The sequence below is a fragment of the Chrysemys picta genome, chromosome 1 (genome assembly GCF_011386835.1).
Source record: "Chrysemys picta bellii isolate R12L10 chromosome 1, ASM1138683v2, whole genome shotgun sequence".
NCBI classification, from domain to species: Eukaryota; Metazoa; Chordata; order Testudines; family Emydidae; genus Chrysemys; species Chrysemys picta.
This window is the reverse complement of record NC_088791.1, coordinates 30,023,358-30,041,042: the sequence shown is the minus strand read 5'-3', so window position 1 is coordinate 30,041,042 and position 17,685 is coordinate 30,023,358. Positions and strand designations below refer to the sequence as shown.

The 17,685-nt window shown below is 41.0% G+C and overlaps 1 protein-coding gene across 3 annotated transcripts in view; it reads right to left on the bottom strand.

Annotated features, from left to right (window-relative positions):
• ERGIC2 (ERGIC and golgi 2) overlaps window positions 1-17,685 on the bottom strand; it is a 45,265-nt gene that overhangs the window by 13,858 nt on the left and 13,722 nt on the right. For 2 of the 3 annotated variants that reach the window (XM_065554209.1, XM_008178865.4), the window contains exons 2-7: window positions 16,779-16,826; window positions 14,854-14,999; window positions 11,812-11,920; window positions 9,678-9,724; window positions 7,921-7,991; window positions 1,429-1,469 (exon numbers count right to left, since the gene is read on the bottom strand). In XM_065554209.1, coding sequence (XP_065410281.1) covers window positions 1,429-1,469; window positions 7,921-7,991; window positions 9,678-9,724; window positions 11,812-11,920; window positions 14,854-14,959 — 374 coding nt within the window. In that variant the 5' untranslated portion in view covers window positions 14,960-14,999; window positions 16,779-16,826. Of the gene's footprint in view, window positions 1-1,428; window positions 1,470-7,920; window positions 7,992-9,677; window positions 9,725-11,811; window positions 11,921-14,853; window positions 15,000-16,170; window positions 16,220-16,778; window positions 16,827-17,685 lie in introns of all 3 variants that reach the window. The other variant, XM_008178864.4, reaches the window with a different exon arrangement.

The following is a 17,685-nucleotide window of genomic DNA, read 5'->3' as shown; positions in this document are numbered from 1 at the left end:
CAGCAAAAGGATGGTATGTTAAATACAGACATATGCCAAACATTCCTACTGCTCAAGTATACACAATTTAAAAACTAAAAATAAAAGCACTGATGTTGTACTCACCATAGTATACCATGAGGATGCTAAAACTAGAAAACAATTCCTAAAGAACTAAGTATGAATTTAAAGAGGCTTTAGATTCTGTGACAGAGCTTTCAGATGCGAAGGACACAGTTAAGGTTTGTTGGTGAGAGAGACAAGCTTTTGAGCTTACGGAAAGCTCTTGTTCAGGAAAAGACCTGAAGAACTCTATGTAAGTCTGAAACATCTCCCACTCACCAAGAGAAACTGGTCCAATAAAAAGATATTACCTCACCCACCTTTTGTCTCTACTGTCCTGGGACCGATACAGCTCTACAACACCACTGCATCCAGTTAAGGTTGGCAGGCCCAACCATTCATTTACTTTGGCAGTGGCTCCATTGGTAAACTCAGAAGTTTGAGATTCCATACACACATCCCTCCTCATCACCATCTCAACCAACCTCCCAATTCCAACAAGAACAAATAAGAATGAACCCAATGCCTAAATTCATACTAAACAAAGCACTGCATGCAGTCTCCAGGGTCTCGCATTAAAGCACATATGCACTTGTCTGCTTACTGTTGTATTATACCAGTGGTCTCCAAACTTTTTTGATCGCGCACCTCTATCAGTAAAAAAATTTTGAGCACGCTCCCCCTGCCGTGCCGGCTCTACCATTTTTGACAAAGCAAAAAAAAAAAAAAAAAGCCGCTCAAAGGGGGGGGGAGCGGCTCCTCCTGCGGTGCACCCCCAAGGATCTTCTTGCGCACCCCACTTTGGAGACCACTGTGTCATACAGTACACTGGAGCATTTCCTCTCACTCTCACCCCAGCTGCATCGAAGAGTTATTGGAGGAAGGAGAGAACAACAATAAACTTTAAGTGCTAACAGTAATCAATTCAACTGCTGAAGGTGGCGAGTTATTTTGGTTTAGTGACACTGACATACATCTAAACATGGCAAATGAGTTTATAAAGAGAATCAAAACTACCACACATGGAATTAAACTAGATAAAATGCGTCAGGACTTGTTTATTACAAGGACTGATAGATCAAATAGTTTTATATTTTAAAAAATGAAAGAGTACTCTTTCATGGTGAAGACACTGAATGCGGACTGGCCAGCTCTAAAAAGCCAGAGAAAAAATAAATGAGCTTCAGTTTCAATGGGTGTGTACTGCACTATTATGGGCAGTACCTGTGCAAGGTAACATATGGTTGGATTTTTTGTTTTTTTTAAACATGACTTAGGTATACTCAGAGCATATTCTCTTAGCTATTTCCAGGGACAAAAGAAAAGCAGACCTATCACTGTCCAACCTACATGCATTCACATCAGTGCTTTAGAATTATCTATTACCTCTGCCACTCTCTTTGCTGGGGAGTGAGATCAAATATTACCTGCAACAAAGAAGAAGACACATAGTAACACATAACCAGAAAGCAATACCAATGACTCCACCCCACCAAAGTTCTCTCCACAAAATTTAGATGAGGAAAAAATGAGGGTGATTTAACAATAATGTTTTATTTTGTACTAAAAGATTTATCTAATGTGGCCCATATACAGGAAATCCAAAGGAGACTTTAAATTTTAGCTTTCCATTAGTTAATCCTAACAATGTGGAGCTATGAGACAGATTTTTATAACTATACATAGTTCAAAAGGTAGAAACTATAGTTTAAAAATAAAAGAAGCGAGAGCGGTCACTGTCCAACACTGAACAGTGTTAAACAAGGCTCAGCATTTGGTATATTGAAACCTCACCCTACTTTTTCCCATGGCAAACATCATTTTAACCTTTTATTACAGATACAGCAAAGAAGGAAAAACAGTTAAAGCATCTGAAACAAAGTATTAAATAAGGCTTTCATTTTAACAACATCCCTTGTTTCCTTTCCCTTTAGCTGGAGAGAATTTTTACAGTCTATTAGATGATATTAAAGATGGTAATAACTGTCCTTTTGGTGAAGAGAGAAGAAGTTAGTTGAGATGGGCTGGATCTATTGTTGCTGCAGCTGTTAAAATTAGACCCCATTTCCTAGAAGACAAAACAAGGCAAAAACACACAAAACGGGAGAGAAGAGCAAAGACTGAAAATGTGGCTTCTGTCTCTGATGTTGACTTTCACTTGCAACCTCATTGCTGGAAAAAACAGACATGGCACATGGTCTTATTAGCTACTCTGAGACCTGGCAAACTCAAACCAGCATTGGGCTGTTTAGGGTATTTCTTTTAGCTGCTTCTTTCTGGTCACAGGCTGACAGTAGTGTTGCAAAATATACGGTCTCGGCCAACTAAGAGACTCTTGTTAGACAGAAGGAAAAAGGAGAGTGATAGGAAAGAGAAGAAATAAGGTTGGGAAGGAAAAGAATACATAATGTGGTGGCGCCCGGGGGTGCGGGGGGCTTCTGTGACCATGTCTTACATCCCAGGTGCTGTTTGGGATTCAACTGGAGCTGGTAGAGGTGGCAGTGTCATCCGGGTCCGGGTCCCTGTCCTGGTCTAGGCGGGACATCTCTTAGGATTAGGACAAAAGAGGCCTGGGGTCCCAGGAGACAGTGGGGGTGGCAGTCATGATGGTACAGCTCACTCCAGTAGCCTCCGTCTATTCTTTCATAAAGTTTCTCTCTTTCAGGACCCACAAAGGGAATGGTGGGAGGAATAGCCCATCTTCTCATTATATCGTCCACCAATTAGGCCTAGTTTTGACACACCAATTTTGGTTCACTGAGTTCCAGACCCCCATTTTCTTGTTAAGATCATGTTTGGTAAACATGGTCCTTGAATTATATGTAGGCCTTTTTGTTTGGGTTAATTCAGTCTGTCTCCCTTTCCTATTTTTTCCCCATCAACATTTATTTTTATAAGTCATTGTGTCATCTTATGAACTCTCACTCACTTTTCACAGTTGAGCCACAATCAGAGTGAATTTGCAGGCACATCACATCAGAGACAGAAGCCACATTTTCAGTCTTTGCTCTTCTCTCCCGTTTTGTGTGTTTTTGCCTTGTTTTGTCTTCTAGGAAATGGGGTCTAATTTTAACAGCTGCAGCAACAATAGGTCCAGCCCATCTCAACTAACTTCTTCTCTCTTCACCAAAAGGACAGTTATTACCATCTATCACAACAGCCCCTAGTGGGCCCAAGACTCTGTCCTCCCTCTCCAATCCCCCATTTTTAGGGATATGGCTCAAAACACAGGAACTTACACTGTTTACAAAGGATATAACTGTCATCATACATTTCACTGCTAAGTGTACTGCTTTGATTACACATCTAATAATTGATGGCATAACACTTCCACATTTGTTTTATATTAAGCTCTGAAAATATGGCTCATAAAATCAAATATTTGCAAGTTGTTCATGGCACAAAATTATCAGTGAAGTGAAAAGGTTCAATAATCGCATATGCATTTCCTCAGCTACTGTAAACTGAACAGTCTCCAAGAAATAACAGACAACTACTTAACGGGCTTAATTAACCAATCTGCAGCTAAACAGACAATTGTGATGCAGCATATACTCCCAGGGGACAAGGTATTTAACCCCATTCACTCAGGCCCACTGTACTGACTTGCCGTTAGACATACCCTGTAAGTCTACACAGCAAAGAAAAACCCATGGCTGTCCCGTGCCAGCTGACTCGGGCTCCCAGGGCTCAGGTTGCAGGGCTGTTTGACTGCTGTGTAGACTTCCAGGCTTGGGCTGCAGTCTGAGCTCTGGGAGCCTCCCACTTTACAGGGTGGAAGAGCCCTGGCTCCAGCCCAAGATGGGAAGTCTACAAAGCAACGAAACAGCTCTGCAGCCCGAGCCCTGCAATCCCGAGACGGCTGGCACGGGCTAGCTATGAGTGTCTAGTTGCTGTGTAGACACACCCACAGGCTGCTTCAGGGAAGCAGCATATAATTGCTATAGGACTCAATGACTTGAAGAAACAGCATCAAGCAGATCTTATATCCAGATGCATCACTGTCTGCTCAACTGAAAGGTAAGAAGCAGGGTGGATTTGATTTAACTCACTAGTCAGGAAGACTCGATTTAATCATGGATTTCTACATAAAAGTGCATTCTTGTTGGTTGTTATAACTTTAATACATATTCTTCACAACTCTGAGATAGATATAGGTTTCATTTTTAGAAGGTACACACTATACATTTTTAAAGTGATTTATTTTGAAAACTTTTCAGATTAGTTTTACAGCTATATCAGAAAATGAATGATTGTTTGGTTATTTCATTTAGCAAAGAGGTAATTGAAGCAGATATTTATGAAGTCATTGGGAGGTGAACTATCTCCAATTCAACAGGTTAATCATTAATATTTGGAGGATTTTCTTGCCATGCTGTATTAGGAGGAGAACATCACCAGGCAGACATTTAAATTGTTTTATTTAACTAAAACAACAACATTATGTATTCTGGATTTTTTTCTTCAACAGAAAACAGAATATTTTAACAAAACAAGCATATGAATTTTCGAATTTAGTTAAACATTCAAGTTTTTTAAAATCAGGTTTGTTTTTGCTAAAATTGTTTTTAACCAAAGTAGTTAAATGAAATATTTAAAAAACCAAAAATTAAATAGACTGTCAGTCAGGTCAACATGAGAAACTTAAAATATAGGCTTCTCCAGCTAACTCAGTGGTCTTCACCTTCATTTTCCTGTTTGTTCATAATCTGGAAAAGAAAAACAAGCTTTCCTGTTTTTTTTCTGGACCGAAACGATTTCTCAATTTGGAATGAATTAGTCCAAAGGAAGAAAATATTCTTTCTACACCGGCAGAAGAAGCTACTGCTGTTAAAAGTGAGATCATCACTTCAACAGTCTCTGAATCAAAGTGCTTAAGTGATTTCCATCAGTTCACTGGTGTGACTTTCTTTAAAACATCATTGGCAAACATATATTTCTTGAATGGTTCATCCTTAGCTCTGAAGTTTATTATAGTTGGCATTATGGAGGGATGATTGCTGGATGTCCATGTCATAACCAACTCCTCTTCTTCAGCAGTTAAGGTTTGACCCTGGTACCGAGTATAGAGAATATTTGCAAGAAAATGAGCTGGAGATAGCGCTTGTCCTATTCATTTTTTTAATGCTTGTAATTTAACTCTGTCATTGCATAGTTCTCTTTTTAAGATCTCACTCAGTTCCTTCCAAATTTCAACAGCATCAGCAATAGAACAGCCTTTTCCCTTCATTTTGTTCAAGGCTACAGAAATAGGCTTCAGGGTACTCTGCATGTGTTCAACATTTCTCTTAAGCCCAATGTTGAGAACTTTGGCTGTGACTGTGCCATCTATTTTTTCATGATTTTGTTCACAAACTGTCATCAAATTAGGCCGGTTCTTGATATAGTGCTCAAAACAGTCCACTACTGAGTTCCATCGCACGTCTTGTGGGAGAGTTAGCTTGGTTCCTCCCACTTTTTTCAGAGCAGCTGCTGCAAAGTAGTTGTTCAGAAGTATTTTGCAATTTCAACATTAGCCTTTATTTCTGGAACACTTAAGTCTTTGGCTAGGAGGTGCATCAAATGAGCACTGCAACCATATGTTATTAGCTTGGGACTCTCTTCTAAATAATTTCTTCTCACCTTGGATACATTTGCAGCATTGTTTGTGACCAAAGAACCAAAAATCTAGCCAGCCCTATTAGTTTAAGTGGAGGGCATTTTGGTGGTTTTTGATACTGGCATTGTTTTGCTTTATTTGGGGTGCCTATTATGCAAGTGTTCCAGTCAGGGTTCAGTTTACAGAAAGGGAGTTTATGCACTTGGAGAAAGGGGGGTTTAGGGGCCCTTAAACGAGAGGCATGATTGGTTGTTTTCTGTCTAAACCCCCCCCCGCCCCTTCCTCAAACCCTGCTCTTCCCCATCACCCAGCCCCCAAAAAAACAAAGCTGGTTTCAGGGAGGTGCGGTATGCAATGGGGGATCGGGCGGAGGTTGTAAGCCCACTCAGTGTCAGTACCCCTAGCATCAACTCCCTTAAACAGGCCGGCACCAATCTCGGCATTCCCAAGCTGGCCAGTTCACAATCTGCCTCCGGGTCCAACAATAACTACTGCCCTATGTACCACGCAAAAATTAATCTTGGTGATGCCTTCGCGGCATCAGAGGAGGGAGATTGTGGAAAAAAAAAATCTAGGCAGCCCTATTAGTTTAAGCCTTAGATCGACATAGACCCGCCCTGCAGGCCACAAGCCTGAACCAAACTAAGTGTTGTGCTCCCTGTCAGTGACAGTCAAGGGTTATGATCAGAGGAGGGATGGGGAGGCCAAGAAAAAACAGAACAAAAAGCCTCAGCAGCAATAATAATAGCGTGTGTGTTTACGGCTGGCAAAATATAATAACCGCTTGTGTAAAGTAATAAGTAAGGTTATAGTTAAAAAAGCAACCAATCATGCCTCTCATTTAAGTGCCCCTAAACCCCTCTTTCTCCAAATGCATAAATTTCCTTTCTGTAAACTGCACCCTGACTGGAACACTTGCATAATAGGCACCCCAAATAAAGCAAAACAATGCCAGTATCAAAAACCACCAAAATGCCCTCCACTCAAATAGCACCCTATTCCAAAAAAATTGCAAGAGGGGTGCCAAAAAGGGCAAAAAAACCCTAACTCTCCTATTCTCATAAATAACGTGCAACTTGTAATAGGTTTGCAGTTTTCGGCTTTAAAAAGGCAAAGTGTACTCCAAATCGGGGAAGTGGTTTCTAACTGCTACCCCCAACGCGTTGGTATGTATTGCAATAAATGGGCCTCAGGCTTAAGTCTCTAATCAAAATAATGCGTGGGTAACTTTTTCCACAACAATAGAAAGATTTAACCTAAATCTATACAGAAGCCCCTGGAACTCCATAAGATTGGGTCCCTAATCCACGAACTATTGAAACTCATTTACAAAACTTTTCTTAAACATTACATGACTATATTGTCTCATATTATAGAGTTAGAATTTATAATACCTATTCCATGATGAGATATCTTTGGGCTATTATGTATCTTAATTAAAACTACCTTTAGATTGGATTTTTTTTATAAAATGCTTTGCGGTAAAAGCTTTAAAAAAAAAAAATCATTGATTTTTATCCACCCTGATAAGAAGATACCACAATAATGACCATCACATGCACAGGTGCACACACAGTGATACTTGAAAAAGAAAGAATAGTCTATGAGGTAGTCTGTTGAACCACTTCAGAGAAAAATGTAAAAAGCCCAAAATGAAAAAGCAAACTCAAGGAACCAACATTAAAGGAATAACCTAAACTGGGGGAGAAAACAGAAAACATTTTCACGTTTTACTCTCTCTTTACAGAAATACAAAGCAAAAATCAAGCAAAGCTGCCACTGAGAGTTCCTCGTTTATCTAATTGACAGGAAAATGAATATAGAGCCAGTTGTTAGCTGTTATAATTCAGCAATAGAAACACTCTTGCTACCTAATGGTGATGTAATTTAATAGCTATAGAATATTCAAATCTATTCATGAATGCGGACCCAAGAACAGGGAATCTGCTGTAGTTTTCTTAGTTATAGACTTAAATTTGCACACTACCAATGAGAGAGCATGCAGAAAACATAATTCCATGCTCACAATGAAAGTGCATTTCTGGACAGCATTTCTTTCTAGTGTGAGCATCTTAAGTTCACACAGCCAATCCTGAAACCAGTTTTGCCTGGACAAACCTTTGTGACCATGTGGAGCATAATAGACTTCAATGTGACTCTGTATTGGTCCAACTTCAGGACTGGATAGTATTTTTGGAGGTACAGTTTAGCCAAAATGAAAAGGCACGTCACAGCTAATAAAGAGCACCATCTTTATAAAGAAAATGGAATAAACTTACTGGTTCATAAACTAAACCATCTGCAGAGGCAACCATTGTTTCTGCTAAATCCAAAACATCAGCCCCCACGTCTGTTTCAAAAAACAAAACAAAATAGAAAATATTAAAAGAAAAGATAGATATGAATAAAAACAAAAAATATCCAGCAGAAATCAAGTTTGACAACATCTCTTCAAACCTATCAGTAAAACAGCAGATACTAATTAAGGTGAGAAAATCTATTCTTTATTAAGGGGATGCAAGTCCATACCAGTAAAGGAAAAAAGCTGGCAAGAAACTCATGACTGAAAAAACTTAAATCCACCTAACAACAAACCAAACACCTAACACCACCAAAACATCATAGACACAGGGCAGAGAGAGAGAAGGGGACAGAGACAGTTTTTAGAAGCATCATTTCTCAGTAATGTATCACTTTCAGAGAAGCTCATTTATTGCTCTTCTTAAACAGTAAGTACTGAACAAAATATTATATTAACTGTAATTATTGTAGCTCTGTATACACACATATTTATGCACATTTACACACACACACAAATTGATCAGTGCAAACTTAAATCTCTTCTATTTACATAAACGCAGTTATCAAATCTAAATGACACTAGTCCACAGAGAGACTAAGCTATTTGATTTTTTTTTCAAGAAGGAAAACACATGGGAAGATAGATTGGTATAATACTAACTCAAAAAAGCATACTGATAATATTTAGCTCTTATTTAGCACTTTGCATCTCCAAAGAGCATGACAAACAGTAATTGTCATAACAGCCTTATGAGATAACTAAGTATTGTACCCTTTTATCATATAGCAGGAGTGAGGCAGAGGGGTTTTAAGGAGTTGCCCAAGACCAAACAGAGTCTGTATCAGAGCCAGGTTTAGATTTCAGAGAGTTCCTAGCTGCTACTCTTGTGGCAGATTAACAAATTTAAAATAACCCATGAGAGTAGGGAATGGGGTACTTGTAAATCAAACAATTATGAGACAAACTTCAGCATCACACAATCTAAAAATATTATAGCTGAGTTAAAGACCCATGAAAAGAGGGATTCAACACAGAATGTAGACAAAACTTTAAACACCAACAATCTGGCTAGGAAAAACAGTTTTCCCTGTCAATCAAGGATAACCAAAAAACACAGTGTAGAGAAATGTAGTTTAATTACCCACTGCTTGTTAAAAAAAGCTGCAAACCTGCGTTTAACAATTATGAAGGCACTGACTGAACGTGGCCAACCTCAGTAGGAAACTGACCCCCTCTCCTGTCTTAGTTTTGTTGTAAATGCCACCAAACAGCAGAGCAATTTATGATCTGCCTGACTTACTACTTCGATAAATTGCTTCTCTCTCTCTCTGTTAACTATGCCCAATCCTGTGACTCAAGAATAAGCTACATATTATTGCTCAAAAAAATCTGGAACAATCATACTCTCTTTCTGGACAGCCAAAACCAACATCCAAGGTGTCTGAACAAGTTAACATAAGCATGTTATTTTTAATCTGAGAGCAATACACCTCTACCCCGATAGAACGCTGTCCTTGGGAGCCAAAAAAATCTTACTGTGTTATAGGTGAAACCGTGTTATATTGAACTTGCTTTGATCCGCTGGAGTGTGCAGTCCCGCCCCCCCCAGAGCCCTGCTTTACCGCGTTATATCCAAATTCGTGTTATATCGGGTCGCATTATATCGGGGTAGAGGTGTACCAATTTTTTTAAAAACCACAACCACCAACACTATCATGCTGATGGAATACTTACATTGACACTTCATGGCAACAGTAATATCTATATTGATTCTTAATTTACTGGAAGACAAAAAACAAAAATTTGCAATATTAATTAAATGTAGTACAGATGCCAAGACAAAATAACTATGTGAGAATACATACAGAAATGCACTCCAAAGGCAAAATGAATACCAGTACAGCTAAATACTATTCCCATTTAAGATTTAGGGAAGCTTAGGCAGAGAGGTTTAGTGACTAGTTTAGAAAGTCACCCAGTGTCTATTCACCATTTAAGCCTTTAATATAAGACAAGTGGCAAGGGAAGAACTAGTTTTATAGCAAAATGAATGAAATATGACTGGTTCAGGAGTTTAGCTACCTCTTATAAAGGCCCAATGGTTGCAGAAAATCAGAATCTCCATTGTCAGTAATATTTTGAAGTATATTTTCATGAAACTGTAGTAGCACACAGCTCCCAATGAATTTAATGGAATGGGAGGCACATGGGGGGTCACAAAGCTAAAACCCTATGCAAGGATTTGAACATCTACTTCTGGTTTTATCATCTCCAGGCATAGGCACCAACTCTGTGGGTGCTCGAGCCCCGGAGCAGCCATGGAAAAAAAAAATAGTGGGTGCTCAGCTCAGCACCCACTGGCAGCTCCGCCAATCAACTCCTCCACGCGCCACGGATCAGCTGTTCAGCGGCGTGCAGGAGGTGCAGGTGGGGGTGGAGGAGGAGCGGGGGCAGGTGGAGGCAGGAGGAGGGGCGGGAAGAGGCAGGTGGGAGCAGGAAAAGACGAGGTAGGGGTCAAGCACCCCTTGGGAAAAGAGGAAGTCGGCGACTATGTCTGCAGGAGCAGGTTTTTATTTCATTTCCGTGGGAATCCTCCATGATCACAATTCAACAGCTGCTCTGTCTGACCCAAATTGGGATCCAGCTGCCAGAAAATGCTATTGCCTTTGATACAGACTTCTGTTTTTGTAACTAGGACTTTTCAAACACCAAAGTACAGGCACTTTTAAAAGCAGGACTTTTCAAGCAGCAAAAAGTCATATGAATCAGGACTATTCCTTCTACCTATCCGAGATACTTATATGACCGCTATCTCTGTAATAGCTGAGCACCTCACAATATTTAATGTGTTTATCCTCAGAACATCCTTGTGAGGTGAGTATGTGCTATTAATCCCATTTTACTGATGGAAAACGGAGGCACAGGCAGGCTCAGTGACTTTGCAAAGAAACCTCCTCACCAATATATGCTCAAGATGCAGGTTGCACAGTTTAAAAAGGGAAGGTTTGCTACACTCACCCAACATAGCATTTCAGCCAAACTTAAGAGACACTTTGTCGAAGGAGCCAAAGGCTATGTAACTGTGTGCAATAGGAGGATATCAGTCTGTTCAAATGGATTTTTCTTTGAGGGGCAAAACCTGAGTTTTGCATGCATCTCACTTAAATCTATTATAGACTTTTTTTCTGAGTAAAATAGGTCTGAACTTTTGACATAACACAATCACCACTTTAAGCCAATTTTCAAAAATGTATGTTGCATCTGTGAATTGGGTTACAGGCTTTAAATACACAAAGCCTAATCTTCAAAGGCGCTGACCACCTTCAGCTCCCACTGACTTCAAGTGGAGTTGTGAGCACATCGCACCTCAGAAAAATCAGGCAAGCACATGGAACTGACAGCAAGAGTATCTCTAGCCAACCTCTGCTGTCATGATATGTAGTAACATGACAGGAAACCTTCAGATAGCCCAGTCACCGACAGCTAATTGCTTTAAAATTAATCTTCAATACTATGAACTGCACTCAGAAGCAAAACAAGCAACATACTGATAAAAATGCTGAAAGAGTGCCAGAACAGCACCTTGGGTTTAAGGGTTAGATCTGGCTGCGATTACATCCAAAATGTTGCTGGATTGTAAGCAAGTCTCTTCCCTCTTCATGGAAGGCAGTTGTGTTTCTTTTTCTTACTGAACCTGGCCCCAGCATATTAAACAACAAACCAAAAAATAAATCATCTGTTTCCATTTTAATTTCAAACTGTAATTGCTTAGGAGTAGCAAGAACATTTTAAATCCATTCTTTTTCAGAACAGCTGATGAAATGCAGACAACTTAAATTTAAACGAAATTCTAAGGAATAAAAGTTACCTAGTAAAATCCTTGTCTACTTCATATTCATATTTCATCCACGTGTCTCGATACACCATAAACTCCATTATGGTTAATAAAGCCATAGCTGTAAATGCTATTAAAGAAACTGAAATCAAAAAGAAAAAGGATCAGCTAGTGAGGAAATGTTATTTATTGCTGGTGTTTACAAGAAAGAGACAATACGAAGAATTTAATACTTAAGGAAGGTATTTTTGTGCAGATAAATGAATTTATTGAGTTGAGGTCTTAACTATATTTATCACAAATAAGCCATAAGTGCAAAAATTCTCTTAGAAACACATCATCAACTGTACGATTTTCGCATTTACATAGGAAGAACAAAGATACTGAAAGTCCCAATCCAAAAATATCTTTTGGGTATGATGAGCTGTGTCCTCAGAGAACATTTCATAGAGTCCATAAAAATTCTCCCCCTCCACTTCAAGGAGGCCACATGATAACTTTCCATTAATAAGGGGCGCTGGGTGGACTTAAGTCCATCATTGCTGATCCTGTCTCAAATACAAAGATAACTGCAGAGCAAGATGAGCGTCCCAGCTACTTATTTATAGAAGTGTCCCATCATCATGGTATCCAGGTGCTCCGCCCTCTGCTCAAAGGCTTATCATAGTGTGTGTACAATACATCCATCACCATTCACAGGGCCTGAAAATCAAATCCAGCTCTATCACAATGACAGCACAGAGTGCTAAACACAGAACCTGTTGGGATTTTCAGTATGAACATAGAAAATTTCCTTTAGTTAAAACCCTGATGTCTGCAGCATTACCCTGTAACATATATGATCATTTCCTGTATATCCTTGGGAGACCTTACTGAATTAAGTTTAAGTAGCTTTAGGTCCATTGTTTTAAATGAATGGTTTATGTATGATTGTGTTCTACTCCATGCACAACTCCTCCAGGAACTACAAGCAGTGGGTGGTGATTAAGGCAAATTAGCAAGGTTGCAACCGCCACAGCGAGGCACCAGCTCCTGGGAAGCTCCGATATACCAGTTAAAACTGGATTCTCCACAGACCAACAGACAAAGAAGGACCTCCTTTCTGGGCCAGCAAATGGACATCCTTGTGGAAAGGCTGACACCTACCAGAGCCTGAGGTCAGAGTTGGGTGATCTCTAATAAGCTTTTTAGAATGTGTGTAGGTGCTTTAATATTTATAATATGTTTTCTCTGTAATGCTTTCCCCTTAAGAATAAATGAGCTTGCTTAAAAAGAGATGGGTGGTAACATACAACTGCTGGCATTTACGCTGTTCATATAGCCTCTGGAGAGACAACAAAGTGCAGATGCTGGCCTGTTTAGGCAGTCTGGCTTGCTGGGAATACCACAGAATAGGCAGGGAACTATGCAGCCTGGAAAAACTGCAGTCTGCAGGGAGACAGATGCAGCTGTCTGCTAAAGAGAAGTGTCAGTTGAAGAGCTGGGAGCCTAGCGTGGATGCCCTTGAGGGACTATGGAGGGGGAATATAGGGTAGTTGCCCTGAACTGTGGCAGACCCCATTTACCTTTCTTTAATTTAAAATGGTTATGACTGGGCCAAGAAATGCCTAGGGGGCACAAAATGCCTTGGTACCAATCAGGCTTATAGAACCTGGGCTTTCATATCACAGATGTTTGCTTCTAGTCTCAGCCAAGAAAAACAAACAAGGGGAATAAGAGGCACCACTCATTCAATAAGAAGAGGTACCCTGCGTAAGTCACTTGTGCATAACAATCCAGTACAAGGCTGCCAGCTTCTTCTTTTTGTAACAATTACAGATGCACAAAAGTCAGCTCGCTTTATCTGTGTTTGAGTGAGCAAAAGAACACATTAGAAAGCACCAAAAACTGGATTAATGGTCAATTTCTAATCCAAGATGAGCATTGCATATCTCCAAAGTTATGCATATCTCCTCACTGGGACTGTGAAATTGTGCATAAAGTCATGCTATTGTGCATGCACACAGAAATACAGTAAAGATGTCTGAGGTTTATCCGGAAGCACGTGCTGTGCATCGCCAGTTAGAACCATGACTTTGGCCTGGTCTGACACCTATAGATAGAACTGATGTTTCTTGCAGCTTTAGCTATTTGAGAGAAGCCCAGGTGAACACTGAGGCTGTATTCAGAGTAGCAGCCGTGTTAGTCTGTATCCGCAAAAAGAACAGGAGTACTTGTGGCACCTTAGAGACTAACAAATTTATTAGCGCATAAGCTTTCGTGGACTACAGCCCACATCCGAAGAAGTGGGCTGTAGTCCACGAAAGCTTATGCTCTAATAAATTTGTTAGTCTCTAAGGTGCCACAAGTACTCCTGTTCTTCTTACTGAGGCTGTAGTCTGCACAAATACCTTCAGTGGAGGGGATATTACAGAATTATTGAGTGCTTCCCTCACCCTGCTAACATCACCTCAGTCTTCCAGAGAGGATAGTTAGGAAGATGATTCTTTTTGCATCTGATGTTAAAGTGATCTAGAGTTGGATATCAGTTGTATATCGCTGGTATTTCAGTCCATGCTGTTTCACAATCTCATCTCATGGCTTCGTATAGATGTTGAACAGGATAGGAGTCCCACAAGGACCAACCCTTGTGGGACTCCACAAGTGAGGGCTTTGGAAGGAGGGACACAATAGACGGTCTTATTTTAGTGTAGCTGCAGTATACTTCAATTGTATTCCATTTAGAAAGTATGCACAGTATGTTTGTGGGGGGAAGGTAAATTCATAACTCCCTCGAAAGCTCATTTTGTTAATGTATATCATAGGTGCACATATACCCTTACATCTGCTTGATTCTTAACTACTGGACAGAATTTCCCATTTGACAGGTTCATGCATTTTGTCCAACAGCAGGAGAAACAAATTGAGCCATCATCTGAAAGGGATTAGCTACGGCACAGTATATATCTTTCAAATCCACATTTGTAAACTGATACCCATGTCTTCCCCCAATTGAAACATTTACTACCAAAATGCGCTAAAGAGACTCACCACATTAATCAGGCCAGGCATCACTAGGGTCTCAGTAAGGCTTACCTGTTCCACCACTTGTTGAAGTCTCTACATAGCTCTCAGGAACCTTTGGAAAGGCATCCAACTCTTTCACCAAATTCAGGGTCTTCTTCCGATTCAGTCGCCTCATCTTCAGCAGATTCCCCCACTTCCTCCTTCATATATTCACTCTATATTGAGAATAAATTGTTCCAATTAAGAGATACCAACAATCCAGCTTCAGCCCTAAAACTGACTGATTATAGGAATAAATTCCATGGTCCATGTTATGCAGGGGGTGTTTAGATCAGAGGTGGGCAAACTACGGCCCGCGGGCCACATCCGGCCTGTGGGACCATCCTGCCCGGCCCTTGAGCTCCCAGCCAGGGAGGCTAGCCTCCAGCCCCTCCCCTGCTGTCCCCCCTCCCCCACAGCCTCAGCTCACCATGCCGCCAGCGCTCTGGGCAGCGGGGCTGCAAACTCCTGCTGGGCAGCGCGGCTGCAAGAGCCACCGGCCTGCCCCAGTGCTCTAGACTGTGTGGTGGAGTGGCTGGCTCCAGCTGGGCAGCATGGCTGCCAGTCCTGGTGCTCTGAGCGGCATGGTAAGGGGGTGGGGAGCAGGGGGTTGGATAAAGGGCAGGGAGTCCCAGGGGGCAGTCAGGGGACAGGGAGCGGTTGGATAGGTGAAGGAGTCCCAGGGGGCCTGTCAGGGGGTGGGTGTGTGGATAGGGGTCAGGCAGTCAGGAGATGGGGGGAGGGGTTGGATATGGGGTAGGATCCCTGGGGGGTAGTTAGGGGTGGGGGGTCCCGGGAGGGGCTGTCATGGGACAAGGAGCGGGGAGGTTGGATGGGCCGGGGATTCTGACGGGGGCAGTCAGGGGGTGGCAAGTGGGAGGGGGCAAACTTCTGACAGTGAATCCAAGTCAGTGCCTTAACTAATGGAGAATGTCTAACATGCTGCGTAGGACTCAGAGGGATTCCACACTGCTCATAGCCTCCCATGTTCAGCTAAGGCAGATTTGTACTGTATGCTAAAGAAAGAATCATCCTGTCAATAACTTGATCACTACTAGTGAAAAAGCAGTACAATTCATTCAATGTGCAACTAAAAATTATTCGTTGACAAAATTTCCTTGAAGGAAGTCAAAATAAGCCTTTTTTTTTTAAACTTGTATATTCTGGATACTCATACCGGCACATCTTTTTGTGCTCACAGAAGTAAAGCCATTTGTTTTCACTGCCCATGACATGTGCCTGAAAACTGCACACCAAATTCTAACACAGGTCACAATGAATCAACTTCCAAATATGCCTACACTTTGAATTAACTCTCACAAACCTGTAGCACACAAGTTGTCTTACCTTGTCCTGATGACTGTCTTGCTGTTCTTAGATAAGGTGGAGTGAGGTACTAAAAAGAAAGAACAGAATCCAAATACACGTCCAGACTCCTGAGACTGCCCCAAAAGTCTCATGCAAATTATGTGCATATGCCCATTGGGACAATAAAGATGCTGCCCTGACTCTGTCCCTAGTTCTGAGTTTTCCTGAAATGCCTATAGCATAATTTATGCAGGTTGAGAGTGGAGGAAGGGTTGCTGAAGCTTGTCAGTGGAGACTGGAGAGTTGCTGGAGCAGGTCAGTGGTGCGAGAGGGTTTGCAGGCCAGAGAGATGAGGATGCCAACAAGTAAGTGGGAAGAGAAGAGGGGAAGGAGGAGAGACTGAAGCAGGTCTGGAGAGTGAAGATGGGTGGAAGACAAGGGGATTGTTAGTGAAAGTCAGGTGTAAAGGGGAATGAAGTAGGGTGGGAGTGGTGCTGGAAGGGGACAGTGGATGAAGCAGGTTGTGGGGGAGGGAGGGGAGTGCTGGAGAAGAATATATTACATATCAGACAATCTAACGCACAATATTTTAAAACACCACAGATGTTTATAGTATCCAAAAGAGACCAGCAGACAGGTTGTCTTACCTTGACCCTTTGTCTCTCTTGAGGTCTTAGGTATTGTGAAGCGAGTTTCTGAAAGAAAAAAAAAAAAAGGAATCCCAAACAAGTCATTATCTGTGTAGCTATTTAGTTTATCAGCAATGCATCCATGCCCATAAACAACTTGAAGTTACAAACTTACACGTGCATGAAAATCTTTAGTGCTGAGAGGTACAAGGCCGGTGTAACAGCAGAATCTGCCCACCCTCCAAACATGCCCTTTTTTGCTTCTGCACATGCTCACCCTCCTACTATTGCCTTAATGGTTATATGCACATGCCCATTAGACAAGTGAAGCCCCAATGAAGCTGCTGCCCTTACTGTGCCTTTTGCCTGAATTACAATGCGGATACACTTTCTGCAATGCCCAGAAATTTGCTAATCCAGGTTGGAGACAGCGGTGGGAGTGGAGCAAGCAGAGATAGAGAGAAAAGGCTAGAGTGGGCAATGCTGGTGTGTGTGTGTGTAAGGCAGGGGAAAGCAACCATTCAATTTTAGCTAATTACAACTTAATACATGTTGTGACTACCTCCTTTACTATAAACACCACATTTTTCTAGTGAGTGCAAATAAAGGTAGGGAGATACTGTGAATTAATTCCTTGCTAACTGGTCATTATTACAACTATAGAAGAATAAAAAGTAGGGCTGTCAAGCGATTAAAAAAATTAATCGCACAATTAATCGCACTCTTAATAGAATACCATTATTTAAACATTTTTGATGTTTTCTACATTTTCAAATATATTGATTTCAATTACAACACAGAATGCAAAGTGTACAATGCTCACTTTATATTTTTGAAGACAAATATTTTCACAGTAAAAAACAAAAGAAATAGTATTTGTCAATTCATCTAATACAAGTACTGTAGTGCAATCTCTTTATCATGA